Source organism: Diadema antillarum, unplaced genomic scaffold (assembly GCF_040938485.1).
Source record: "Diadema antillarum isolate AM-2024a unplaced genomic scaffold, OU_Dant_1.0 scf00000005, whole genome shotgun sequence".
Taxonomy (NCBI): domain Eukaryota; kingdom Metazoa; phylum Echinodermata; class Echinoidea; order Diadematoida; family Diadematidae; genus Diadema; species Diadema antillarum.
Genome location: NW_027270894.1, coordinates 939,629 through 966,272, shown reverse-complemented (window position 1 = coordinate 966,272; position 26,644 = coordinate 939,629). Strand labels below are relative to the sequence as shown.

At 41.4% G+C, this 26,644-nt stretch overlaps 1 protein-coding gene across 1 annotated transcript; it reads left to right on the top strand.

The window, feature by feature from the left end:
* Positions 1–7,682: 7,682 nt before the first annotated feature.
* Positions 7,683–22,191, top strand: LOC139712440 (spondin-2-like). The gene is made up of 5 exons (XM_071624294.1): positions 7,683–7,702; positions 8,021–8,217; positions 18,900–19,108; positions 20,492–20,891; positions 21,866–22,191. Exons 2-5 carry the CDS (start codon positions 8,022–8,024, stop codon positions 22,189–22,191), a joined length of 1,131 nt encoding a protein of 376 aa, XP_071480395.1. The 5' UTR covers positions 7,683–7,702; position 8,021.
* The last annotated feature ends 4,453 nt before the right edge of the window (positions 22,192–26,644 follow it).

Genomic DNA, 26,644 nt, shown 5'->3' with positions numbered 1-26,644 from the left:
ATCGTCCTTCATCCTTCATTTCGTTCTTCAAATGCATAAAAGCATTAGCATAGAATGCTTGGCAAGTCGCACAGACTCATATTGAAACCGGTAACCTACTTTTGCACGTCAGCCAACTTGACACCAGGACAAAGAGTGAGCATATAAATTGACACACAATACTTTTCTTTGTATGTCCTCATTTCTTCGAAGGAGACACCAAAAGGGCAATTCCACGGCAGCCCATAAATAGACTCTATCGGATCCAAGACAAGGTGTTTCCTTTTATACGCAGTTGACATGACAGACAATTGTCTTCCTATTAAGGGTGTCGGTTAGGTGAAGACGACGTCGCAGTTCGTAAAACGGATGGCGTCATCACCAACATCCTGATTCAGCCGCAAACTAAGAACCTTAGTGTTCTTCCTTCATTTTTATTTCGCAATATTATGACGACATCAGAAAGTCGATACGGTCACTGAGAAGTAACAAGTCTCATGCCTGTGGATTACTAATGGGGGATGTCCACCAGACCACAGAATCGACAAGGAAACAATAGGCTGAACCCACATGATAGAAATATCACGCACTTCTTAATATCATTATAATGTCGAAAAATAATGAAGGGATAGCACTTTTAACGTAGTACAATTTTTTTTTGTCTACATTTCTACTGTTCGTTGACTATACCTCATTGCTGTCTCTACGAAAACAACAATGAAATTTTCTTCTTTATCATTCTTCATAATCAATCCAGCTTAGCGGATGTTTGCTGCAGCGCTTCGTGTTATCTCAAGATAATTGATTGTACAGGAGATGAGTGGGTGCACGTCTTCTTCGAAATTTGTCCGTGGGAGAATCCTCCTTTCATGAGACCATGGATGTTCATAGGAAATGTGATCCACTACTGGGCATAAACATCCTGATTTCGTCATAACGCTGGAGGCAACCATGGGCTATGTTTTCACTCACTTTGAATTCGCGACTTGACAACAGATGACGTTAGAATTCTCAGTCACAGGTTACTCCCCAGAGCTATCTTTCCCCAATCTAAACCGTTGAAGAAAACGAAGCCGGAAAAAGTGAGGCATACAACGTGCTTGCATTAAACAAAGAGGGAAATTTCATGCATCGGATACATTTCCTTTGATACTTTCAACGAATTCACAATGGTAGAGTTCCAATCATCATCATGGGTTTCAAATCCTCCTCACTCGCAATATGAAGTCGATATCAAATTTGAAATTATAGAAATAAAAAAAAAAACACACCCCGGTATATAGTTAACGGGATTTAACTAAAGACAAGTTACCATATTTTGTAAAGTCAGTCACCATGAATAATTTCTTTGGATCCGAAATGCGATGAAAAAATCATGAATTTTGAATTCATAACGGGCAAAATGTGATTTTGTGTTTATGTTTAGTACTTACGATATTTTCCTTACATTCCAACTTCTTTAGGGATTATGTTACGTTCTGAGCATTTCATTAAGCTGTCCCAGACAGTCTGGATATATTTTGAATGTCTGATAATGTTCAGCATTCTTATAGCCAAGTTAAGAATAGAAAATAATATTACAGCAGAAGCACGTTGATAGACACGTGCACCAGCCTACTTAATCGTTTCGAAAGTGTCTAAATTGTTTGATTTGGGGTCAACCGACGTCTAGCATGAGCTGACGTCACGATATACAATATCACAGCACAATTATTATTTTGCTCATTCTTATTTTTCTCCTTCCAAGAGATCGGCACTTTCTTTTGATGCAGTGACCCGAAAGGGCATATTTCATAAAGAAGTGCCGTCAACTAAACATTTTGACAAAGTAGAATGGTGAACAAGGTACAGTGCATCCTTCACTGTCGAGACGCTAACCTGCATTAACCCTAACTGTGCTAGGGACTTTGGAGAGTGCGTACAATGCTATGGCAGTTTCCTCGCCAATCGGCACTCAAAACACACACAAAAGGTTAAGTCACGAGGTAATGCAAGTCATGGCAAATTATTTTCATGACCTGATTGCCCACGTGAATAACTGGCAGCGATATTACTATGGAAGTGCATGTCCAAGTCAACGCACTCTGAAACGTCTAGACCAACCATTTCCACGCAGTTTTAAGACCATCGTTGGAATTGCAAATCGATGGCCCAATTTAGCACTTCTCTGCGTGGAGGTTGTTCTATTGTTTAGGAGCACATGTCATGTAACTTGGTTATCTGTCCAACGGCTTCTTTAAAAGAGATTGTACTAGTTGATAGTTGAAGATACTTTACTGTAAGCTAATCTGACATAATCTGAAAACTTGAAAAGGATACTCTTCTCGTTTTTATTTTCTTTAACGATTTAAGCATCTCGTAAGAATTGCTCAAGCCTATCGCCCAATTTAATTCTGGTGCACACCTTGAATATGTCGTCTGAAATCTTCCCCTATGAACTTCCGTTTTAACAAGGGATAAACCACCGTATGTGAGCGGAAGTTATCCTCCGCACTCGCAGGGAAACTCCCGATCGTTCAGCAATGATTCCGTCATAGGGAGACTTCTTACATAGAATGGGACCTGCATTGGACTGTAGGTGTTTCAATTGATCATAGTTGATGGTGAATTTCTTTTCTTGTGTAAAACGTTATCATTGTTTATAGTGGTTGAACTAAAGATGGAAACATCATGATCGCTAGCCAGGATACTTAAAGCTAATATTGTTCATGACCCACAGCCGATATTGTTTGACGCCGACTGCCGGGGGGGGGGGGGGGAATTATATATATATTAATATTAATGGTATCTTTATTCAACAAATCATTGATCGCAGCCTGAGGCTGAATTACAAATGATTTTACAAAAGTGAGAATATACATACACAGTATTAAATAAATATACAAATGTAAAATTACAAAATCAAAATGACACGCAGGATCACACAAAACAAGAACAATTCGAACAAGAAACTCTCAGACACTGCATACACAAGAAATAATGAAAATTTGAATTGACATGGATCATTGACCCTAAAGTTTCCAAAATAATCACTGCCAATCAGTACATGAATATTCATTAAATTCCATAAAATTACATTATACCTTAAACCATTTCCGGGTATGAGAAAAAAAATTATATCATTTTCACTTTATGTTTGACCTTTAACCGTAATATTTCCAAAACAATTTCTGCCCACCAATACATACATATTCATTTAATTCCATGAAAGTTCCTTGAACCATTTCCCAAATATATATAAACAAAATTATTTTCACTTGGCGTTTGACCTTTGACCTCAAGCCCCCCCCCCCCCCCCGGAAAAAAAAAATTAAGTAATACGAATACACACTAAGTTTCAAAATATACCCTCCAGCATTGCACAAGCATGGGAAAAACAAAGAAAAAGAAATGTACATTTGGCCTTCATCTTTAACCCTAAAATTTCAAATATATTATATATAACATAACATAAACATAAATATTCATTAAGTTACATGAATGTACATTGTACCTTTAACCATTTCCGGGTATGAGAGGAAAAAAATATAACATTTTCACTTTATGTTTGACCTTTAATCCTGATATTTCCAAAACAATTTTTACCCATCAATACATATATATTCACTTGACGGTTAACCTTTGACCTTTGACTTCACGGCCCGAAATATTCTCTCAAAAAACATAATTACACCTCAGGTCATTGATATACAAAACAGGTTTGAAATCAATTTAAAAGAATGTTTGCCATGACAACGCTTTTTGTGACCAACACAATAATCATACCTTTCACATTCACATTTCAATACCGCAATGTACACCAACTTTAATTTCAGTTACTTCACAATTGCCTATAAAAAAAAAATCTCATACAACTATTTCCCTATTTATTGTGAAGTATTCAATAACCCAATAAGATATGGAATTGGGCTTCTCTTGTACCTTTCTGTTCTACACCTCACAGTGGGATATTGTGTTGACCTTCTTAAAGATGAAGAGTACCTGGTCTGTCGAGGTGCTGGTAACCAGTGCCTGAATTGTTGTGACTTTAGCAGTGACTTGGCAAATTTGCAGCATACATCATGCCTGCGAGCCTCAAGAGACTGAAGTTGCGTTATTTCGAGAGCATTGAGATAAGTGCCATAGGATTCGCCTAAGATCATTCGTAGGGCTCGTTTTTGCACCCTTTCAATTTGGAGTGACAGCTGTTGTGTAAGACCCGGATGCCACACCGGGACAGCGTATTCAACCAGGGGTCTGATGTAACCTGTGTACACTTTTAACAAATCTTTCATTGGAAGTTTATAAGATTTCAATGATCTTAACATGAACAATCTCTTACTAACCTTTGACAGCATGGCACTCACGTAGCTGTCCCACTTGAGGTTAGACTGCACAAGTACACCTAGGATTTTTACCACATCCACTTCAGCCAATATTGGACAAGAGATAATATACATACTTTGTTTTGAGAGTCTCTGGTTAAAACTATGGGCAGATGTGACTCTAAAATAGTACTATATTTGGAGTCAACTCTGATCATAATTTTAACCGGAAACTTTTTAACCGGAACAAATTAGGCAGAGTACATTTGTTTTATATTTGGTATTTAAAAAATGACAAAAGAAGGAAAAATGTGAGGGGATGCTGTGAATGTGTGGTGGATGCGATGTTGTGGAGAGATCCTACAGTGACCGCGTGAAGCAGTGTACGATGTCAGAATTGCTTTGTGATGTCACAGTTGCATTGTTAGGTACGACGCAGCACGCGATGTCAGAAGTGTTTTGTGGTGTCACAATTGCACTGTTATAATCATACATTTCACGAAGTGACATACAAAGCAGTGCGCGATATCAAAATTGCTTTGTGACGTCACAATTGCATTGTAAGAAATAATTGTTACATTTCACGAGATGACCGACGAAGCAGTGCGCGCGATGTCAGAATTGTTTTATGATGTCGCAATTGCACTGTTAGAAATAATTACATTTCACGAAGGGACATACAAAGCAGTGCGCGATGTCAAAATTGCTTTGTGATGTCACAATTGCTTCGTAAAAATTCTTACATTTTTCATGAAGTGACTGACGAAGCAGTGCGCGATGTCAGAAATGCTTTGTGATGTCACAATTGCATTGTTAGGAATTGTATTTCACTGAGTGACATACGAAGTAGCGCGCAAAGTCAGAATTGTTTGTGATGTCACAATTGCTTTGCTAAGAATTGTCAAATTTCACGGAGTGACATACAAAGCATGTCAGAATACCTTTGTGATGTCACAATGGCTTTGATAGAAATTGTTACATTTCACAGAGTGACTGTCCGAAATAGTGCGCGATGTCAAAACGGCTTTATTTCATAATTGCTTCGTGACGTCATTTCACAAATAGTGTACTGTTTAGAAAGGGTCGTCATGAGCAGTGACGTCATTTCCGAAATAGTATAGGGCTATTCAATAGAGTGTCAAACAGGACCACGTTCTGAAATGGTTGAAATACATAATCCGCGGAGCTCTTTTAATAAATGACTAAAGGAATAATATTTGATCCAAAATATAAAAAGATAAACATTGTTTCTGATATGCACTATCACCCACACTAGACGAAATGGCGACATCCTATATAAAGTTTATGAAATATATCAACCCAAACAGAACAGAGAAATGTTAGATACTATTTCATTTTTCCCTTTATGTAACCGACATGTAAGTGATCCCCAGACTAATCATTGTTGGTATTATTAATCGTTACAGAGAGAAATTTCTCCTCCATAAACCTCGCCTCTTCCTTTCTCTCTTCTCTGGTTCCAACTCCTTATCAAAATGATGAACACCTCTTACGGATACAAGTATCATATATATTTTTTTTTCACTGGAAGAACAATCAAAAGAAGAACAGCTCATAACTTCTCTTTAAAGACGACACCAAATGCTCTCTTGTCAACCTTTCACCTATTCCATCTCCTTCAACCTTCATCTCGTCATGCATGCAAAGATCTCAGCATCACTCAAAACCTCACGCCAATTCCAAGTTACAACCGATAGTCATTCATGGTGAGATCCCTTCGGTCTCTTCTCTTTCTCTTCTTCATTCCCTCCCTTTCCTCTGCGTCTGTCTTCTTTCCCTCGCCCTTCATTCATTCACTCCCTCTCCCTCCATTCCCTCCTCCCTGTCACAATTATGTCATAGGGGGGTCTCCAACTTCGCTCCCAGGTACGCGAGGCGGGGCAGGGACGTCCAAACCAAGAAGAGTTGCCGGTCGAGTGCATGCTCTGTCAAAACGCAAACTATGCACGTAGGCGTTGATGCAATCAATTAATTTCTTTTCTATACCCTAGTAATACAAAGAGAAAGGTGCGATGTGGAGCTCATTAACTCGTCAAATTGACGTCACTTGACTCATTAGTTGTGAACGCGGGCTATGGCGTACTTAAAAAGGTCATCCGGTGGGGCATGCACGAGGGGTGCGTGCTCCGCGCTTGGAGAAACTCCAGCGAACGATACTTACTGTGTAATGACTGGAAATTATCAACTTGAAGGTCTAGGGCACCGCATGCGGTCTATATACCGGCGAAGTAGGCACTGACTGAGGTTTTGTGACATTTGATGAAGTTCTGCCGACAGTTAATGCGAGGGGAGGTAACCAGGGAACGAAGTGCGCGACTACCCGCCAATTTACCGGGGTGAGAACATTCATAGTGGCCTTGCCATTCAGCAGACCACAGCGGCAGAGCATGTGTTTCTGCTTAACTTTGGAAAATTAATGTGATGCTGTAACTTTCTTTGCCGTTGTCATGGGGTCAAAGTATCGAAAAGACCTCATATGTATCTTATATTGTGTTGATGTGTAGAAAAGGGCAATCTTCAATACATTCATGATAAGGAGAGTGACAGATAAAGAGAGAGAGAGACAGACAGACAGACAGAAAGAAATAAAGAAAGAAAGAGAGAGAGAAAGAGGTGTTTAATTCTGGAGAGGAACTAAAGAAAAAATGCGAAATAATAAATTAGTAAACGTGCAAAAGTCGCAAATGAAATGAGGTGACGACGTAAATACAAACTTACTCACAGGTACAATTTTATCATCGTCACATAAACGATTAACACACGCAATTGGAAGTACCATGGGTATAAGTTTTGTGAGAAGACGAATTCAGTCAGTTTGTAAAATATGCAGAAGAAAATAGGTCACGTAGAAAAGAAGATATAGTGAAACTCCTCAAAAGGTCGGGTGGCATAAATGGAAAGAGATGAAACGAGAAACAGAAAGAACCACACATCAGAAAGGTTACATTACATTCAAACGCCATCCACGGTCTCAGTAGAAGAGGAACTAAACAAAACTCTGGTATCTTTAAACAAGTCTACCTCTCTGCACCCCTGATGTGCCGATCAGATGGCATACGATCGTGTGGCTGGGTTTGATTTCCCGCCTCCCGTCGCCACGGCAACCGTCCCCGATACATATCAAGCCGGACCATATGCACCCGCCCGCTTTCCATTTCAGCTTGGTGGAGATCGAGACATAACTTTTTTCCCCTCTCCCTCGTCGGTATACCAACAAGAGGATGCAAGTAAGGAGTGGGATACGGCGAGACCAGCCGACGGATGGTATATAAAGTCATGATTCGCCTCGTTTCTCTTCAGACCAGGTACAGACACTCTCTGGATTCACATTTCCTGTCACAAGGTTGATTGGCTCTCGCTTTTCTCAGGCCGTCTAGCTCTCACAACTTCATTTCAAGGTAGCACCGCGTTTATACAAATAAACTATCTCAACATTTCCTTTTTTCAACAATCATTGTCAAATAATGTACAGCATGTTTCACTATGGTAACAACATATACTTCGAAGTTTTGGTGGTGTTCCCCTCATCATCATCTTACATATTTACTCGCTTTCTCTGGTTCATTATATTTTTGATCGAGAAATATGGGAAGGACCTGAGACATACTCAATATCGTTTATCTGGGAGGGTTTTTTTTTTTCTCGAAGATTATACAAACTTACCTAGTAAGTTTGATTTTTGTCATCTCCTTCACTTTTTTTGTTGTTGTTGTCAGGATGATCCCATCGACCGTTTCGTTGCTCCCGGCATGGTTCTGTTTGGTGAACTTCCTGAGGGTTGCGAGTGGAGCGTGCACGAGCAGCGAAATCACAGCAACCTATGACATGGTCTTCTTCGGTGACTGGAGTAAAGGGGCATTCCCCAAACAGTATCCAACATTCAGGAAGAGTGCTCAGTGGTCGCCCCTAATGGGTAAGTCTCTGAAAAAATACACCCCAAACACCCCCAAATAGACCAGCAATTCACTACTGAATTATAAGAAATCGTAGGCAAGCTGAAAGCCTCAACATCCCTGAAGAAGTTTACCGCAGAGTAATTCTGCTACGTTTTGTTGTACTGACTTGTGATGTTTTCCGTGACTGTTACGTCGGTTTATAATCCACCGATACTTGCAAGAGCTCTCTTTGGAAGTTACGTTTAAGAATGTATGCTCGGACACATTACGGAGTCTGGAGTAATGTTTCAGTTATCCATTCTTATTAAATTAAGTCACTCTTTTGAACAACAACTACTTTTCATATCAAGTAGTAACCATTGTAAAACTTCATATGTCTTCCTTGTTGCTCTGCCTTTATTCGGTAAAGCGTTTCCAATGGATAGAAAGTAATGTGCCCCTTGTTATCAAGAGGGCATTATCTGAATGGCGTATATTTAGGTAGATATGTCAGTAGTCTTTCTCCTTTCAAATGAATTAATTACGTAGTTTGTTACCTAAGGACTCTATACACTTTGGTATTCTATAGGGTCTTATCACTGACCCTGCATTGATTCATCTGATGACAGAGTAAGTGCTGAAGTATTACCGCTTATCAAGCGGAATAACATGTCAATTTCAACGTGGATAACATTCATTTTGATATTCGATGACATGGAATGTCCTTTCACTTTCTTTCGTTTTTTTTTTTTAAATCCATATTGCCTCTTCACTCAGAATGTCTTTCAGCACATGCAGTGAGTGAGTGATAAGATTCGATTAACTTGTAATATTTGCTGTTGAGTGCACAAATGGGGGATACGTGTATTATAGATCAATCTATGTTGCCCATGCCATCATTTTTACTGAGACACGTGTGCCATTATTGTAAAACCCAAAGTCATCGACATAAATCACGCCACCCGCTGACATTTGGACAAATTAAGAAGTCATATACATGCAGACGAAGCTTACGCTCCAATTTCAGAAAGTTTTGGGTCACCAGAGGCAGGGCGCGTGTGCTTTGTTAGTTCGGCAAGTTGTCCCGTTTCAGGTAGGGTGGAAGGGGGCCCTCCCACGTGTTCTACGTCACATGTCGCAACCGCCCCTATCAGCTAATTTCTGATCAAACTGTCTAAATATTGGCCCTCGTCATCCGATGAGTACCTCATTTAACATCTGACCCCTTACTTACACCCGCTTCGAAGATCAAAATTTCTCTGTCGTCTTTGCACTCTTTGCCCTCTATCATATTAAAACGAAAATATAAAAACAGAACGAAACATCTCCACCACAAATAAAAACAAAAACAAGAAAATCCACCCTCCACAAAGACACGTAAAAAACGTTTAAAGTGTGGTTAGGACGCTCTACCTGCTCCAATGGGAAAGACAGTAGCAGCAAACATTTAGACTTATGGAGCTGGTTGGATATCAACTGCATACTTTAGGGTGTTTGGGTTATTCGTTTTCTTATTTGTGACCAATTCCGCAAGCCCTTCTCTCCGTGTTCGCTGAAAAGCACTGTAAAGCTATTCAAAATCCATGTGGAAGTATTTAACAATTTCCGATTTGCATGTAACAATTTTCGCCTAAACGCGTTTGACTCTGTCAGCAAATATAGAATACATACATCTTGGTATAAAAGAGAAACCTATTTTGAATCCAAGACGCATGCCTATAACAAGCTGTCCTAGTGGACGATCAATTCAAGTTTTTCCACTAGGATGGTGGTTGTAATTTAAAACCTGTGTCTCATTTAGACCACCATTTCAAATTCAGATCAGTTCAAATTTCGGCTAAACGAAAGCCACTACATACTGGTCTTCACTTAAATCAAGATTGGAACCGCAGCGTAAATCGGGTGTTTAAATCATGGTTTGAATTGAAATCGCCTCGAAATTACGGGTCGAGAGGTTAACTGCTCTCATATCAACAGCGACAGAAAGCAAGTTCTACTGTGAACTGATTCATTATTTATGTCCCTGTTTATAAATGGAAAGAAAGTCCCTAGACATAAAACGTCTCTAACAGTTCTTTATCTATCATGGAAGTGTTTGTGTAAAAGAAAAATATGCATATCTTTAAGCTTAAACACATTTTAGTGCTCTATTGCGCGTTCGACTCTCCAATAAATCAGATTAGTCCATGAATATTCGTTAAAACATTGAACGCTTTTTGACAGCATGCATATCTATAGGTTTATTCATAGCATGAATATCCCAGGAAGGTACCAAATAATGTTGACATCAACAATGATTATAAGAAATGATAATATAGCACACTTTGATGTCGCAAAGCGCATACACCCATCCATGAAAGCAGTGTGCTTTAAATTGCTCATGGGATTATGAAGGCAGAATCTTTTCTTCTAACTTGGATATCAACCTTTCGACAGATCCTAAGAGCGCATTATCTGTTAGAATAAGTTATGTCTGTATGTTATTATCATTATACTCTAGAAAGTAATTCAAGGTGGACTTACACAAGATTTCGTGCATCGTGTATACCTGTTGCATAGCAACATCTTATCCCCTCCCCCTTTTTTTCTCGCCATGACAAACCTGGTCAAAGTGAGGAGTAAAAGCCGGTTGTTATACCAACGACGTAGAGAATTTTCCGTGTTGAAATTTGAGCGTCACGCTTGAGGGCTGGTAACCTCCTCACCCCCCATACTGGATAATGAGTACAAATCGTTACTGGTGTCGGAAAATTGTCGACACAACATTTTGTCAACCGCAAGATTTTTGAGATGCGATATTACCCGTCTAAAGCAATCTCTTTCGTAAAGTATCGTGACGAATATGGTGGGCCTCGGGGTGGCATATATTTGTCTTTGATGAAATGAAGCCTTCACGAAATTATAAAAATCCTGCTTTCTAGAGAAAATGGGGTCGTAATGTTTTTACTCCCTTCTTTTTTATCGATGTTAAAGTGTATATTCTGTCTTGAAATACATTATCCTCCAATTAAGTATCTTTGGAAGATTGTAAACTATTATATCAGGATACTCAGCCGGTAAGTGCTACGACTACCAAGTTCGAAGGCATTAACTACATTAAATGTGACACGTGACTTTGACGTCACCTCGAAGGGCTGATACTTTCAATACTGTAAACAAAAACATGAGGCAGACAGGCTTTTGAGTGAGCATGGGTTCATATATGCTCATGTGTGACGTGTAATGGGCACAAACGCACAGATAGGTTTGGGAGTGAATGCTACCGTGTAGACGCCATCACCAATGAGACCCTGTTAAACGTCGTCACCAAGGCGATCGGTTGCGACGTTGCCACGCCCCTCACTGAATCTTGTCTTCCGCTGTCATCTCTTCGGCTTTGATAGGGATATCATTGTGACGTCGTCGAGACGATGAAGCGTCAGTAAAACGTCAGTGACAATGTGCACATTGTTCATTCACGGTAGATTGCACTTCTCGTTTCCATGCCCGCCGGTGCCGCTTCACAACATTATCTTGCTAATGGTGCAAAACAGAGAATGCTCTTCATCTGCGATGTCAACAATGAAAACGCTAAAAAGAAATACTAGTAGTCATTATTCTTAAAATAATAGCAAGATATATCATTGAAATCACAAATGTCTGATTCCAGGTGCACATATTTGATAACCTAGATATCTTGAACGGAGACAACCAACACAGTGTGTTGATTGGCCTACTTACATTGCAGTTGTCATGACGCTTGTGATAGTTGCCTTCATTTCAAAAAAATGGAGAGGAAGGAAAAAGGCCCTCAAGACAAGAAAAACAAAATCTTTCGGCAATTCCTTTCTCCCAGTATGCGATTTAACTCGTTAAAAAGAGGGCACTATATAGGATATCAAGGAACTTTTTGCAGATAAATAGACCAATTTCCGAAATATAACTGAAAGGGTCAGAAACTCTTTTGAGACGTTAGTTTCTGCCGTATACCGAACGAGGTCTTGCCCTGAGGTGACAAAGTCCTATACAAGCTCCCAAAGCCGACCAACTGAAACGAGACTGACAGACAGGCATGGATAAAAATTTCCCCTTTTCTATAAAGCTGACCAGCACCTTGAAGTTGCGGAGGGTAGCCCTATCCCGGTGTCCCTTTAACCTAATCCTGTCAGGGGTCCCCTTGCTACTCGTCGTGACGACCGGCGGGCCCGCCGAGCGACCTGCCTTCCCGAGTGGTTCAGGATGTGTCGTGCTGGGAAATCAAACCAGGCGCGCTGCGCTATCGCTGGCTGTCGGCAAGAGAGTTGTCTCGTAAAGGAGATGTAATCCGAGAAAATCGGGGGGAAATGACATGAAAAAAAAATGAAAAAAAAAGCGAGAAACAAAACGATAGAATAAAGAAGAAGAATAAACTATAGGAAGAGACAGAGGGAAGATGAAATGTGATGATGAAGGAATTGGTCGCTCCCTGGTCTTTGACGTGTCATAGTTGATATTGTTTCTTACAGGGAATTAAAATAAAGACGTCTTCCTAAGTGGTAAAACAGGGACAAATTAACATTACTATTCATTATATATCTCTCTGAAACGAATTTGCAGATAAACCGAAGGTCTGATCTGCAATAATGTGATAAAAGTCTCATTGGAACAGGGAATTTAGTAGATCTCGGTCTAAAGAGATCTGCTATGAGCACAGGGTACAAAACCCTTGAGTCGTATTCACGGAATAGGAAAAACTTACGTGGACACTGATTGAGTGGGCAGGCTTTCTGTGAAGAAGTTTCACAGTCCTCAAGCTTAACACATCTTATCCAGAAACCATATACATGTGGTTCAGTGTTGTATTCTGGTTTTTTTTTTATTTTTTTTCTATTCCTTGTTAGTGTTTCATAAGTAGGGGGAAAAAATGAATCATTTGAGCCTTGTTGAAGTATGCTTGCTGGCGGTTGCATAATTTTCGAAGCTTCTTTGCTTTTGGATTTATGACTGATTCTAAAAGTGACTTTAACCAGTCATCCATGTGCCCCCTACAAGAAGCTGCCGTCACATTTCGGACCTTCACTCAAACAGTCGAAGGCAATACTTAACTCAGCGTCTTCTGTCAGAACCCATCAAGGTGACAAGTAACATCAAAGGTTCGCTTGTATCTTGAGACGAGAGAGCGAGCGGAACGGGAGTGAAGAGAGAAGGGGGAGGGGACTTGTGGCGGAGACTCCAAGTAACATCCATCAAAGGGTCTCATGAAGTTCATACTGAACTCCTCACACCAGAGGGCACATTGACATATTCGTTAGGAACCACTTTTCGTTGGGTAATATGTACAGGGAAGAGATGAGCTTTGGTCCAAACTGTGCTTGTAGATGGTGGCCGAAGTAGTTTTGGTGGAGGTTGATATTACTCGTTCCCAAGATGCGAATTCACAAAATACGCGTCAACGTGGGTACCTGTATACTTGGCTGTGTTCGATCAAACAAAAATCCTCCGCTTCAACGCACTGAATGTTCGATTTCTCGAAAACAGTATAGTTGCTGAAATTCCTAGTTGATCAATCAGAGACGATTGTCACTTCACATCACTGACAACAAAGTTTATCAAATTGAGGATATTGCTGAATAAATCCAAATATATAATTTGAATGGTGGTAAATACTGTCCCCCAAAAAGTTCAAGTGTGTAAAAACAACAACAAACGAGTGAATATGAACTCAAATTGATCATTCTTGCGTCGATATTTTTTTCTTATTACAACGACTGATTGACAAATTGCCGTACATCGACGTGAATAAACATCGATTATTCAGTGTTTCAGTAGTACTAGCCATGATAACAAAATTGTCGGCATGCATACTTGGGTTGGTCTCGAACCAACAACCTCCTGATTGCTGCATAGACAGTCGATCACGTATCCACTGGACTACCGAACGTCCTTCTGGTAGCCAGCGATGGTCCGGATACCTTATAGCAGCGGGTACTGCGTATGTGTTCAAGTTGATTATTATGAACATCATTTCCTCATTAGCAGTAGAAACTAATACTAAACAAATACCAAATTTATAACTTTATTGGTGTATTAGGAGAACTAAAAGAACAAATAATGAGTTCGATGTGTGATTTTGAAAATCCCTTGGGCGACGAAATCCAAAATTAGAACGTCGAAGATCTTCCCTTTTAGTGCCATAATCTCATGATGCATTGTCTCATATATCACCCCGTCAGTCCATCGCAATGTATTGCAAGACGATCTGAGAAAGCCGATGCCAAATTTCTCTAGTCGGCATGATTGAGCTATATACATCCAAGACGTCACGTATCTGTTATATGACACGCGGATGCAGGTTAACGAAAGGTTTATTGTTAAGCGTCTTGATTTTTTTTTTTTTTTGGGGGGGGGGGGGAGGGGGGGCAGGTCACGTCTTAAACCCTTTCTATGTCTAGGACTCTGGACAGTATGTACTGTACTCTTTGTCTTCTGTGCCAATCGTCACTCAAAGCACATGGAATCAATTTTGAATCTATATGACACCGACGTCTGAGAAGAGTTTAACAGCTGGCAATTAAGTGAAGGCTAGATCTTCCTAAAGGTGCATTTATTTCGTTCAGTTGCCCCCTGCTCGCCTTCCAGCCTGTCATAGAACAAGTACATAACATACAGCACATCCGTTTTAGTTGTTCTGGCGGGTGACAACGAAAACCTATGTGCCCTCCCCCTCTCCCTAACTCCCTCAGCCTCCCGCCTTTCCCACCTCGTCTTCTAGATTTCTAACGTCGACCCGAGGCTTGAGGTCTGTCTTCACTCAACTTCCCCTGACCGTTCGAATGTCAGGGTGACCGACGGCCCAAGGCGATAATCACTCCAATTAGAAACCTTTCGATCTTGAACTCCTGACTCTCGATATATTAATCGTTGGACCGGACTCGCGTGCTTTCCCAAGCGATCTGCTCGTAAATGTCGCCTGCGTCCTTTCTACATGAGTTGCATTTTTCGTCGGTCAATTTCGCACCCGCCTTATTCTTCAAGAGACTATAGGCTTTGGTAGGAGTTTGATCGTTAGCTCTCCACGGAAACGCACGATGTTCCACAAAGGAGTAGAAACTTCACTATGAAATCTAATTTTCCCCTAATTTAGCACATACTCCCACGCTTTAGTCTATCCCTACAGCTATAACGCTAAAGCCTGGGTTTGGAGGGGAAAAGGGCAGGTAATGGTTTGGTCAAAACGCACTCCTTGTCACGAGGTACTACACGTAGCTCTGCTCAGCAGGCAATAAACTGTATTATAAAAAAATACTGAACCTGACCGACTGCGCAGAAGCAGTCATCTGATACCACTGAGTCTATTCTTTCTTTGAATGTGCACTCCCACGCTTTAAGATATCCTTGGTTATGGTTTGGAAAGAAACGGTAGATAATAGTCTGGCCAAAACGCGCCCCCTGTTACCAGGTCCTACATGTAGCTCTGCTCAGCGGGCAATCAACTGTCAAAAAAGATACTACTGGCCGTGACCGACGATATGGGAGTTATGGGATTCCACTATATACTTTCTTTGAATTTGTGCATGTTGTACAATAAAATTCCCATGCCTGCCTTTATACTGTTGTGTGTTGTCCGAAAATGAAGATTGATACATGGAGCTACAACACTGTTGTAGCTCCGTGGTTGATGTAAGTACGTAATTGTAATCCTACTATGTCACTCCGCAGGTTTTAATTATACGTTGACCGTAGCCTGCGGAGTGCTGGTGTACAACGAGATGTCCATTGGCCTCTATCCTCGCATGCCCGTGATTGTGGTGGTTTCATGCTGGTCTATCTGTTGAGATCGCAATCCCTATAGCACTCATTAGCAGCATATGTCATCAACTCTAACATGAGATCGGGTGTAGTTCATGGTTCAATACTGATATTTTGTGTCTTGATGAGTGTCATTTATTAGGACTACATGTACGAGGATGACCACGAGAGGATGGGACACGAAATGTTATGACTCGAACGTTATGGTGTTCCTGACCAGGTTTGCTTTGGCTGTCGGAGCAGTCTCCATAAACGCAGCCCCACTCAGTATTCACAACACGATGACTCACTGAGTGAAACTCGAGACTCCTCGCTGGAAGTAATTCTCAATTACTGGCTCAAGGTGATCCAGATTTCCCGGTGGTACTTCATGGGGGAAACCATGGCAACCACTTGGCGCTTTCTCATGAAACCTGTCGAAGTCGGATGCGAGACCAGGAGATGCCTGAACTCGGAGGGAACGAGAAAAGGAAGAAGAACTTCCTTTTTAGTTATCTGTGCAGGGGCCCCACACAGAGAATATAAACACTTGTCCCCGCTTTCCCGCGGCTGCAATGCCGGGTGATTTAGCTTGCTGATTAGCAAATGGTTTTTGAAGTGCCCGACGAGAGGCGGAGGGTCCAGGAGGCACGGAGCGAGCGCTTTTCTCCGCTCCCTGCACGATGCCATTTCCAGAATGAAATTGGCACTTGTCTACAGCGCCGGGGTCATGATTACGATCACAGTGGGTCGTTTGACCGGGACTGCTGTCCATTATAACATGCTTCGCATAAAAAAGAAAAAAATTGAGGTTGGTGATCTACTTGGGTAGCGTCTTGACAGACCACGAGGTCTAACATTCGCAAACTATAAATGCAAGTCTGTTTGGGAAAGTTTGTCGAGGTTAAGCCACCTTTGACAATACCACGTAGAAGGCAGCCCAATCTATACATCGATAAAAGTACCGTATCGGTTTGTTAGAAATGGTATATGGCTCCCGATCCAAGCTATGAATAGACATATGAATACATGTTAGACGCCATAAAACTATACACAGTACCTTCGGTGCGTTACAAATTGGCTGCAGTAGTCAAGGGAGTTCTGGAAGTCAAGTGAAGATCACTCCAAGGCGAGCGAGTCTGGGACTTCGTGTAGCACCCCCATGATTCCTAGCTCATTCTTCAAGCTCGTCGACAGTTTTTTTTTTCCAGGACGATTGCTCTAAGATTGATAGTGCATGCCAGTAAGCACACTGTAAATAAGTATATATCCTTAAATGGTCGGAGTGGGGGGAGAGGGGGGGGGGGTGTAATAAACCTGTTTCGATGTCGGTGGTGTCAGGTAAGGTAATGGTCATCATCAGTGAAGTCGAGGTCATGATGCATCAGTATCAAACAATTGATCTGTCTGGTAAGATGTTCCACCATTGATTGGACGTCAATGAGAATTAAAGATAACAACATCGACTGTACCTCCTGAAATGGCAAATGGCTCAACGTTGAAAATGACAACTTATGTTGGAACACGGAGCTACTAGCTCAGTGGTTGCAATTATCTATCACTCTTCAACTATAGTAGACTTTGAACATCTAACAGTCCCGGTATGAAATAAGTCATGTTCTCCAGCTAAAAAGTTACATAGGGCTAGACCACATTATTGTGGCCTTGTTTCATTTGCCGGTGGCATAATTACAGATGTCGAATGACATATTCGTGTCGTATCAAACTTCGAGGGCGTCTTTTTGTTTTGTTTTTTCTGTGTGCGAGACGCAGAGTGTTAGTACTGTCCTTTCACTTCATTTTGAAGATTTCCGGTCATTGTGAGACACAAACACCGTTTTATCCTGGTCATCCAGTTAAATGAATTAGACTTCAACACCCCACATGTGACTACAGGCTTAATATTCCAACCTACTTTGTGGCAGTTACAGAGATCAGCTGCAAAACCTGTGGCAAGGCCGTCAGTAATAATATCACACGTCGATCATAAGAGACATAAGCGCCTGATCCATTTCTTGTTGGCATGTCTATTAACTTCCGGTCAAGAAAAATGAATCAACAAGAACTCAGAGCAGGAAGAAAAAAAAAGAGAAGCTCTGATGGTTACAACAACACTGGGGTCAGTTAGAAATGGGGTCAGACCACCGCAACAAGGGTCACTTTCTCAGGACAATCAACATTAGGTATCGGTGTAAATTTCGTGATCTGGGTGTCGAACACCTCATTACACGAAAAAGTAGGTGAGTGTGTTCATTACAGCTGACACATACTGCGTAATACGGTAGTTGCCTGTAAGGTTCCTTGGACACAATGACAAACTAAGTACATAGGAACCGTTTGACGCAAAATCTTCACACATTATTATCATTATCAGCCCCATCATTTTGGATTGAACAGCATTATGAAGAAATCGATTACTTTAAACTGATTCATACCGGTGTTTGCAGTGAGATGTTACCATCCAATCTTGAAGAGCCGACGTGTCAATCAGCGCTTCACCAAAATCACCACGAGGTTGTGACATGCCAATTATTGCTCTCGAGAGCTGTACTGAAATGAAGAACAAACACTAAAACATGACGTCGTATTACTCATAATTCTACAATCTAGAGTAGGCGTACATGGTACAGGTCGTGAATCACAGCACTCAAAGGAGAAATTGCATCGTACGAGTTCGAGCTCACAAATCTTACCCAGGGCAGATCGACGCATGATAAATCGATTTAGTATCAATTTAGTGCCTGAAAAATTTTCCTGGTCTCGTCAAGAGCATGCGGCTGCGTTAAATCTTTTACCCTTCTATATCTTCATACTGCGGTATAGACCTGTACATGCATTACTTAATGGCCGACATTTCATCTGCTAAACTTTCTTGACGATGGTAGAAGCACAAGTGACCATGCATACAGTGTTGACCCGGAAGTATTGATAGCACAGTGTTCATGAATTCAATAACTCTGTTCTGTCCCTCCAGGCGTGGTCCACAACAGCCGCTTCACGATGTGGGAAGAGAACCGCGTGTCCAGCGATCCCTTTGCTCACTTCGCCGAGGGTACGGACTTCGGCAGTCTCCGGCGGGCGTTCTCCTCTCCCGACGTCTTCACGACCATAGGCAGCGACAGGATAACACAAGGTGTAGGGACGTCATCAACGCAGTTCAGCGTCAATCGAGAATTTCCCAAGGTGCGGTTTCGCGTCGACTATTTTTGATGAAGGCGCCGTGGCAATGTGCCTTTTCTACGTCAGTAACTTGCTATGATAAGAGCTAGGTACAAACTACAAAAACAATATTGGCACCCACCTTTACTGCAAATTCGACCTGTTGCTAGTCGGGTAATTGTGTTAATATAATGTAGGAGATTTTCAAAGCAACATGATGATTCACATCTACATGCAGGTTTCTTGTATCCGTGCAAGTAGGTCTAGCCGGCACAGACCCTGATACAGAGTGAGAGCAGAGTAAAGATCAAATGTTTCACTTCACACTGCCGTGTACAGTTTACTCGTGTCGTGAAAATTCATCACAAGTGATGTGACACATTGCCAATCGTACTAGTAATTATGCAATTATTTCGTCGGCGTCACACACTATCCTTATCAACGCAATAATAATCTAGCCCATTACCTGTTTTATGTGAGTGTGTGGCAGCAGTGTTTCTACCTTGTATATTCGTGTACGTGTGCTGGTTTTGCCTCATCGGCGTGCGCTCGGTTTATCGCGCTACAATGTATTTGAATAATTGTGGAAATGTAGATATTTTAAGGATCAGTGTATAGATTCACAAATTCACAATCTTTCATTGAAATTTGAAGCTCCGAAACATTCTACTGTTAATCATAGACTGAAACCATAGCTCTTTAATGCCGCATCCCCTAACGATTAAAAATAAAACAAAACTGCAGGCTGGTGGACGGATGCTTATCTATTTCCTTCATCTCCTCCTAGAACAAGAAAAAAAAAAACAACCACACAAACAATATGCATATGCGAGTAAGCCTTTCTGCCTTATGTGTTTCGTTTTATAAATATAGGAACCCTACAGAGACGCTGCACCATCGTACCTGATGTAAACCCCAGAGTGCCAAGTGCTAAACAATACAGCGATTAACAGATTAACGAGGCCCGTATCCACTTTTTCAATTCATTCATTTGGAAAAGAGACGGCGGTGACATAATGGCACACCTGTCCCCCGTCATTTTCCGCTCCACGTCATTCTCTTGCACCTGGAATACCACCCTGGTTGCAGGATTCGCAACACTTCGACGGTTCGAAATGATCAGAAATAATGATCTGGTAATAAATTGTGTGTAGGCGTGGGAGAGCGCGCAGAGGTCAAATCCACGGGGCGAACAGATGCATCGAACTGTTCTAACATCAAAGTTCCCTCTCCCTGTCTCGCTCGTTCTCTCTTTTCTTCATAACTCTCTCATCGTGTTTCTTTCTCGATGGGACTCTTGTTTTGTTGCCTTGGCTACAGCATCATCGAGGTCTCGTTTCATTCTTTTTTTATTCGGCTAGATCGTTTCAATTTATTTCTTTGTCTTTCTGTCCGATGGTTTCACAGATGTCCTTCGCTGTCCGCATTGACCCAAGTCCAGACTGGTTTGTGGGTCTGTCGGGCCTCGACCTCTGCCAGAACGGCGAGTGGCTGCAAGAGTTGACCCTTGACCTATATCCCTACGACGCCGGAACCGACCAAGGGTTCATGTTCACATCGCCGGACTACCCCGAGCCGCACCGCCGCCCGATCACCGAGATCACGTCGAGCAAGCCAAGCCATCCCGCCAACTCTTTCTACTATCCGCGCCTGGCCCATCTGCCAAGGATTGCTCACGTCACGCTCAGACGGGCGCAGAACGCCCAACCTGCCTGGATGACGGTGCTGCGAGACACTGGTATGACGGTCAGCGAAGAGGGCAGCAGAGAGGTTTCGAAGAGCGACAAACAGAGGGGCTCGTCGAAAGGTAAGCAGATTATTACAGTATTTATAACTCTATCCCCAAGGACGAGACAGAGTAACGTCATTTTCAAATTTCAGTGTTTGCGCCATTTGATTATTATCTCTTTTCTTCCATGTTCTGCCAAATTTTGAGGACTAATACCAGAGCTGTCTTACAGCTGCCTCAGCCCAAGCACTGGGCGAGGTGAGAAACAGGTCCCGGAGGCGTTTTTTTTTAAGACGGCACAGATTGGGGCATGGCGCGTGTTAAACCTATGGGAAAAACGTTGGGTTAGGGTTTTTGGTTATGGTTAGGGTTAGGGTTAGGGTCAGGGTTGGGGTTAGGGTTAGGGTTAGGGTTAGGGTTAGGGTTAGGGTTTGATGGTTAGGGTTAGGATTAGGATTAGGGTTAGGTTTAGGGATAGGGTCCCCAATAAATTTTTAGTTTCCCCAATCTGTGCCGTCTAAAAAAAACACGCGTCCCGGAGAGAACATAATGGCCACCCCCACTCGGATTACCCACTGACCCTCAGTGGGATTACCAAGGAATAAGATCTTTCACGCAATTGTTTTGCATTACAGAGGAATAAGATCTTATACGCAAATGTTTTACATTACAAAGGATAAGCAATCATTCATATTTTAATAGTTTCAAATTGTAAGATTATCAAGAAATTTAATAAAAGAGTAGACTTGGTGGTAATAATGTACCTCAATAACGGCCATGTTGTCAAGTTAAAGCTTTATGAAATAATTGTGCAGGTTGAAGTCAAAATAGTTTTGATACGTGTTCTAATGGTATCAAATAGTGCTCGATACTAAATTTGTTTTCAGCAATTGGATTTTGGGTCGTAAGGTTTGGATAAACTTAATTCCCATGACTACCCGCTTCATTCATATTGCACAGCCTACACATCATTCGGCAAGCGGATCGACGTCTTTGCCCGGGTGCTTGAAAATTGAAGTTGTGTTTGTGTTTTGTTTTTATTTCAAAATTAGATCCAAAAGGAGGTGTAATCCCTACGGACGAAGTCCTGACCCCACTGGACTGCGAAGTGACCAACTGGGGCGCCTGGAGCCCTTGCGACCAGACCTGCAAGGTGGGGCTCAAGAGGCGCTTCCGGATCGTTCTGCAGCAGCCGAAGAACGGAGGAGCGGCGTGTCCAGATCTGGTAGACCTGGTCATTTGTGATCAAATGATGGCGCTATTGAAACCGCAGAAGAAGGCATGCGCTAAGAAACACATCGCCAAGGAAAAGAAACGCTACATGAAGCAGATCACGAGGAATTTCAACACCAAGGGCAAGAGAAAATACATCTTTTAGACGCGCAACGAACGCGATAAATTTTAGTCGGGAGAAATAAGGAGTGGTGGGGGGGGGGGTAGAAAAAAGAGAGAATTGAGACAGTGTGTGAATGTATATGACTGTGTGCGTGTTGCAGAGGCTCATCACATAAGCTCGGGAGTTGACAACTATTACAAACATCATAATGAGCAGAATTTGTGTAATTCGAGCAACTGGCAGTGTGCGAACATTATGTGGGAAAAGAAAGAAGACCCAGCAAATTCGAGTTAGAGAAAATGTGAAGAAAGGAGTAAGAGAGTGTGTGATGAAGAGAAAGGGAGGGGCGGTAGGAGAGGGAGAGATAGAGAGTGTGAATCTGTAATCATGCGGAAATATAAGGTCAGATAGACTGACTGATATAGTGTGTGAGACATTATACTGTATAACATCTTGAGCTTCCGGAGTAGAATTGTTTGAACGCCTCGACATCGTGGAGACATCGTGTATCTGAAGACCCTGACAATCCACAGAACTCTTTACTTTGTGACGTCAATACTATCTTGTTTCCTCATCCACACGAGTCATTTACCTGTCATTTCTGATCGGAAGTTAGCAAAACAGCATGCAGTCGAGCTGTTTAGAGAGGCTGCCTGTAAGATTGTGGCGTGGGTTGAAGTTAGGATATACAGTAGTGACCTACTGGTTCTAAGCACTGAACTGCACGACTGTGTGTTTACATCATTTCTTCAGGACGAGAGATGCACATTGAAAACCACAGAAGCAGACACTCTGATTAGATTATTTGGTGCCGACAGCGATAACTGAATTGATTTAGCAATTTTGTACGACATAAAAACATGACTAGCTCGAAACACTGTTTTTGACAGGTAGCGCTCATCAAAACACGAAAACCTTATGTAGTATTTTGTGGGAATGCTGCGTTCATTAGCTTTATCTAGATTCGCGACGCAGGTTCTCACCACTGCCTAGCTTTACTGCGCCCTTACGACCTAAAGGCCCGTAACAAATCTGCTCTTAGTCGCGTGGGTTGATTCCATGTGTTGTTATTATATTGAGAAGAAATCTAGCGACTGTATCACTTATATTCATCGTTTTGAATCTGTGAGCCTTATGCAGCATCAACATAGCATTGTCTGTGATCTTCTCAAGAGTCATAACTGTAGACCGAAGCTCGCTTGAAATGGCACATGATTTTGGCTTCTTTTATATAGGTGGCGTGGACACCTGCAGTCTGTACGGAGACCTTGATAAGTGCCTAGAGGTTGCATTTCGAGTTCCGTCTGTATTTGCATCACAGTTATGTTGGCTTATAGTTGGGAGCCGGCTAAACTTAACAAAAATCGACTAGATTATAATCTGTGGTATAATCTGTGGAACAAGGGCATCAGCTTTTTTTTACGGGAAGGTTGCATGGAGAAAGTATGACTGTAGCTGAAGAAAATGGGTCTTAATTCTGAGTTCTCGTGATTTTATTGAACTCAAGTGCAAGTGCAACCAAGTTGAAAATTACAGATGAAGATGAAATGAAATAATATACAGGAAGATGAAATGAGATATACTTTGTAGAATGATGCAGTTGATGCACATGAAATTAATCTTGACGCAAGAATGCTTTAAGAAGCACTTCCACGCCTGAGTTTTCGCTTTGACGCGGGAAACTCTGAAGCCAAACCATGTGCTTTAGGATCTGTATGCATTCGGCACATTTTGTTATGTATGTTGGTTTGACTGACAGCGAGGGAAAAGTAAATAATTAGATCAGCCACAACTGCATAATGTGTTAAAAGCGAACATTACGCATTTGGGAATAAAGAGTTAAGACTCTGATTTTGTAGGAAGTATGAGTTTGGGAAGAAAGACATTTAAATGAGAAGTAAGTAAATTTGCTAAACACCAAAGATTTTCTTTTTTTCTCTTTGAAATTTTGAAACAGGAATTTATAATAATGTGTTGTCTCATTTGCAGTATTAAATAAATGTGGCTATAAAGATGCGAGTATTGATAACATGGAATGCATTGGGGGAAACTGTGGTGACAACAATATTAAAGCTATGTATATAATGCCTGTAATATACGAAATACGTCTAGGAAAATGAGATTAATTTATATTCTTTGTAAATCTTGTACAGTGTGTTTGCGTGTCCGTATGTCCGTTGCACTTGAAAAGTGAAGCCATAGCATATCATTTGCAAAGTGAATGTAATAAAGAGAATGAAATGCCAAAAAAGACGCGAATTGATGGCCTGTCTCATTGCTTGCTTGTACATTGTGTATGTATGTATGTGTGTATTGTATGAACGTGTGTATGAACAAACTATAATTTTGTGTGAACAGACATACACACATACAGTGCATGTATGCAGAACACAAAAACGATGCATATAATTATATACCTCCATACATTCGTTCATTACACATACATGCATACACCCTAACATACACACACACATACATACACACATACATGCGCACATACATACATAGGCCTACATACATACACATTTTCAAAAATACATTCACACTTCATATATACATTTGTATAAACATGCATAAAAGATTGTGATTGCGCGCGTATGTGTATGAGAGTTTAAGGTAAACGTTGCAATGTCTGGCTGTGCGCTATATACTATAACTTTATGTTTTTATTAGTGAAAGTGTGTGGGTTGTCATATTCGTATAAACGTCGTCGTATTTGAGGGAAAATTAAGCTCTAATCCCTCCAGAGTCTCGACACTTTATATCCATTTACGCAGTCTTGGGAAAGATGTGTCGAAATTTGACAGTAACGGACGTCAACCCGCACCAATATCCTTCAACAGATATACAGCATGCATGTATCGATGTTGACGTTGCGATATAAAAATTCGTACTTTTCTATTCCAAATTAAGAGTGAGTACAACAGCAAAGCGGGCGATGTAAAGGCAAAAGATGCTTTAAAAAGGTCAGGGTAAGACCTCCTTTATTCAGCAATTCGTTCAAATGTTTGATAGCATTCGTTTTAAAGTAGACTATATAGTTCAGTTTTCCAGAACACAACATCATGATGATAAATGCCTTCAGCATGCACCATTTGGTGCTTGCTGGGCGGAAGCATAATACAAATCTCCTTTCAATTTTTAAGAGAAATTATTTCTTGGGCGGGAGCACTTTCTCCTTTTTTTTTCTTATCTCGTTTACATCAACACGTTCACTTTATTGCAGTAGTGATACAATTTAGGAGAACCACTTGATTATGAGCAAAAGTGACGTCGATCAGCAAACGACAAGAACAACCCTAATTTGTCAATAAATTTGTTTGTCGTGACTTGAGCTACACTCCAAACTCACACTAAGACAGTGAACAGAAAAACAGAGAACACAATCCAGAAATATAGGCTAAATGAAAGCCTTTCAAGAGATTTTTTTTTTGCCTCTAAAAATGTTGACAGCATCGGAGAAGTCTACCCTAGTCATCACATCCCACACAGTTGCGTCAGGAGAAAACGCACCCAACGATCAACCCCAACAATATACGGCTAACACATGGCTCAGCACATGCCACATAATTGCACGTGGCAGACCATGCAGTCACTGCGTGTCGGGGAGTAATCGCAGGAGCCGCGGAATCGGGGTGGGGGGGGGGGGGGGGGGGGGAGGCTGGGGAGGTGGATACCATTGACCCCTGATCCCTGCACTAAAAACGTTCAGCGGCCCTTGTTCGGTATATGATATTCATCCCGGTAGACTGTATCTTGTCAGGACTGTCTATATTCACACGTCAGCATCTCGACAGACGATATACTCTGGTAGGTTTATATAGAAGAGATATCGAATTTTGCTTTTGAAGGAGCCTCCTGACGCAGAGTCAGGGAGATATGGTTGATCTTCTCAACCCAAAAAGGAGGGAAAAGAAGGCCAACAAGGAAAAGAGATATTACGAAGAAGAAGATGAAACGATAAAGAAGACGAAAAATGACAAGATATTATGTGGAAAAGAAAAAGTAAAGACGAATAGATGTCGAAAAAAGATACTGTATATACATTTGGAAGGAGAATTACAAAGGAAGAAAAAGACGACGAAAAAAAAGACAAAAGCAGGGAAGGGGTAGAAGAAACAGAGAAAAAACTTACGGACTAATGAGGGGAGGCGGTATAGAGAAAAAGGAGGAGGAGAAGAAGAAGAATTTGGTAGGATTAGGAAATATGAAGAGGAAGAAGAAAAAGAAGGTGATGATGAAAATAAGGGATTCTGTGCTCACTTCAGAACAGGACCGATAGACAGCCCCCTTCTCCCGCAAACAAGATGAAGATCTAGGATTCGAGGAGGGGGGTAAATTTGTCCCCTTCATCCAGAACACCAATCCCATACATGTCCCCGGGACCTTCTCAGATTACACGGTGATATTCTCCTATTGATATTCAAGTCGCACACGCTGGGCGTGTCGCGTTACCGAAGACATACTAGTAGATCGCTTGGATGACGTGAAACAT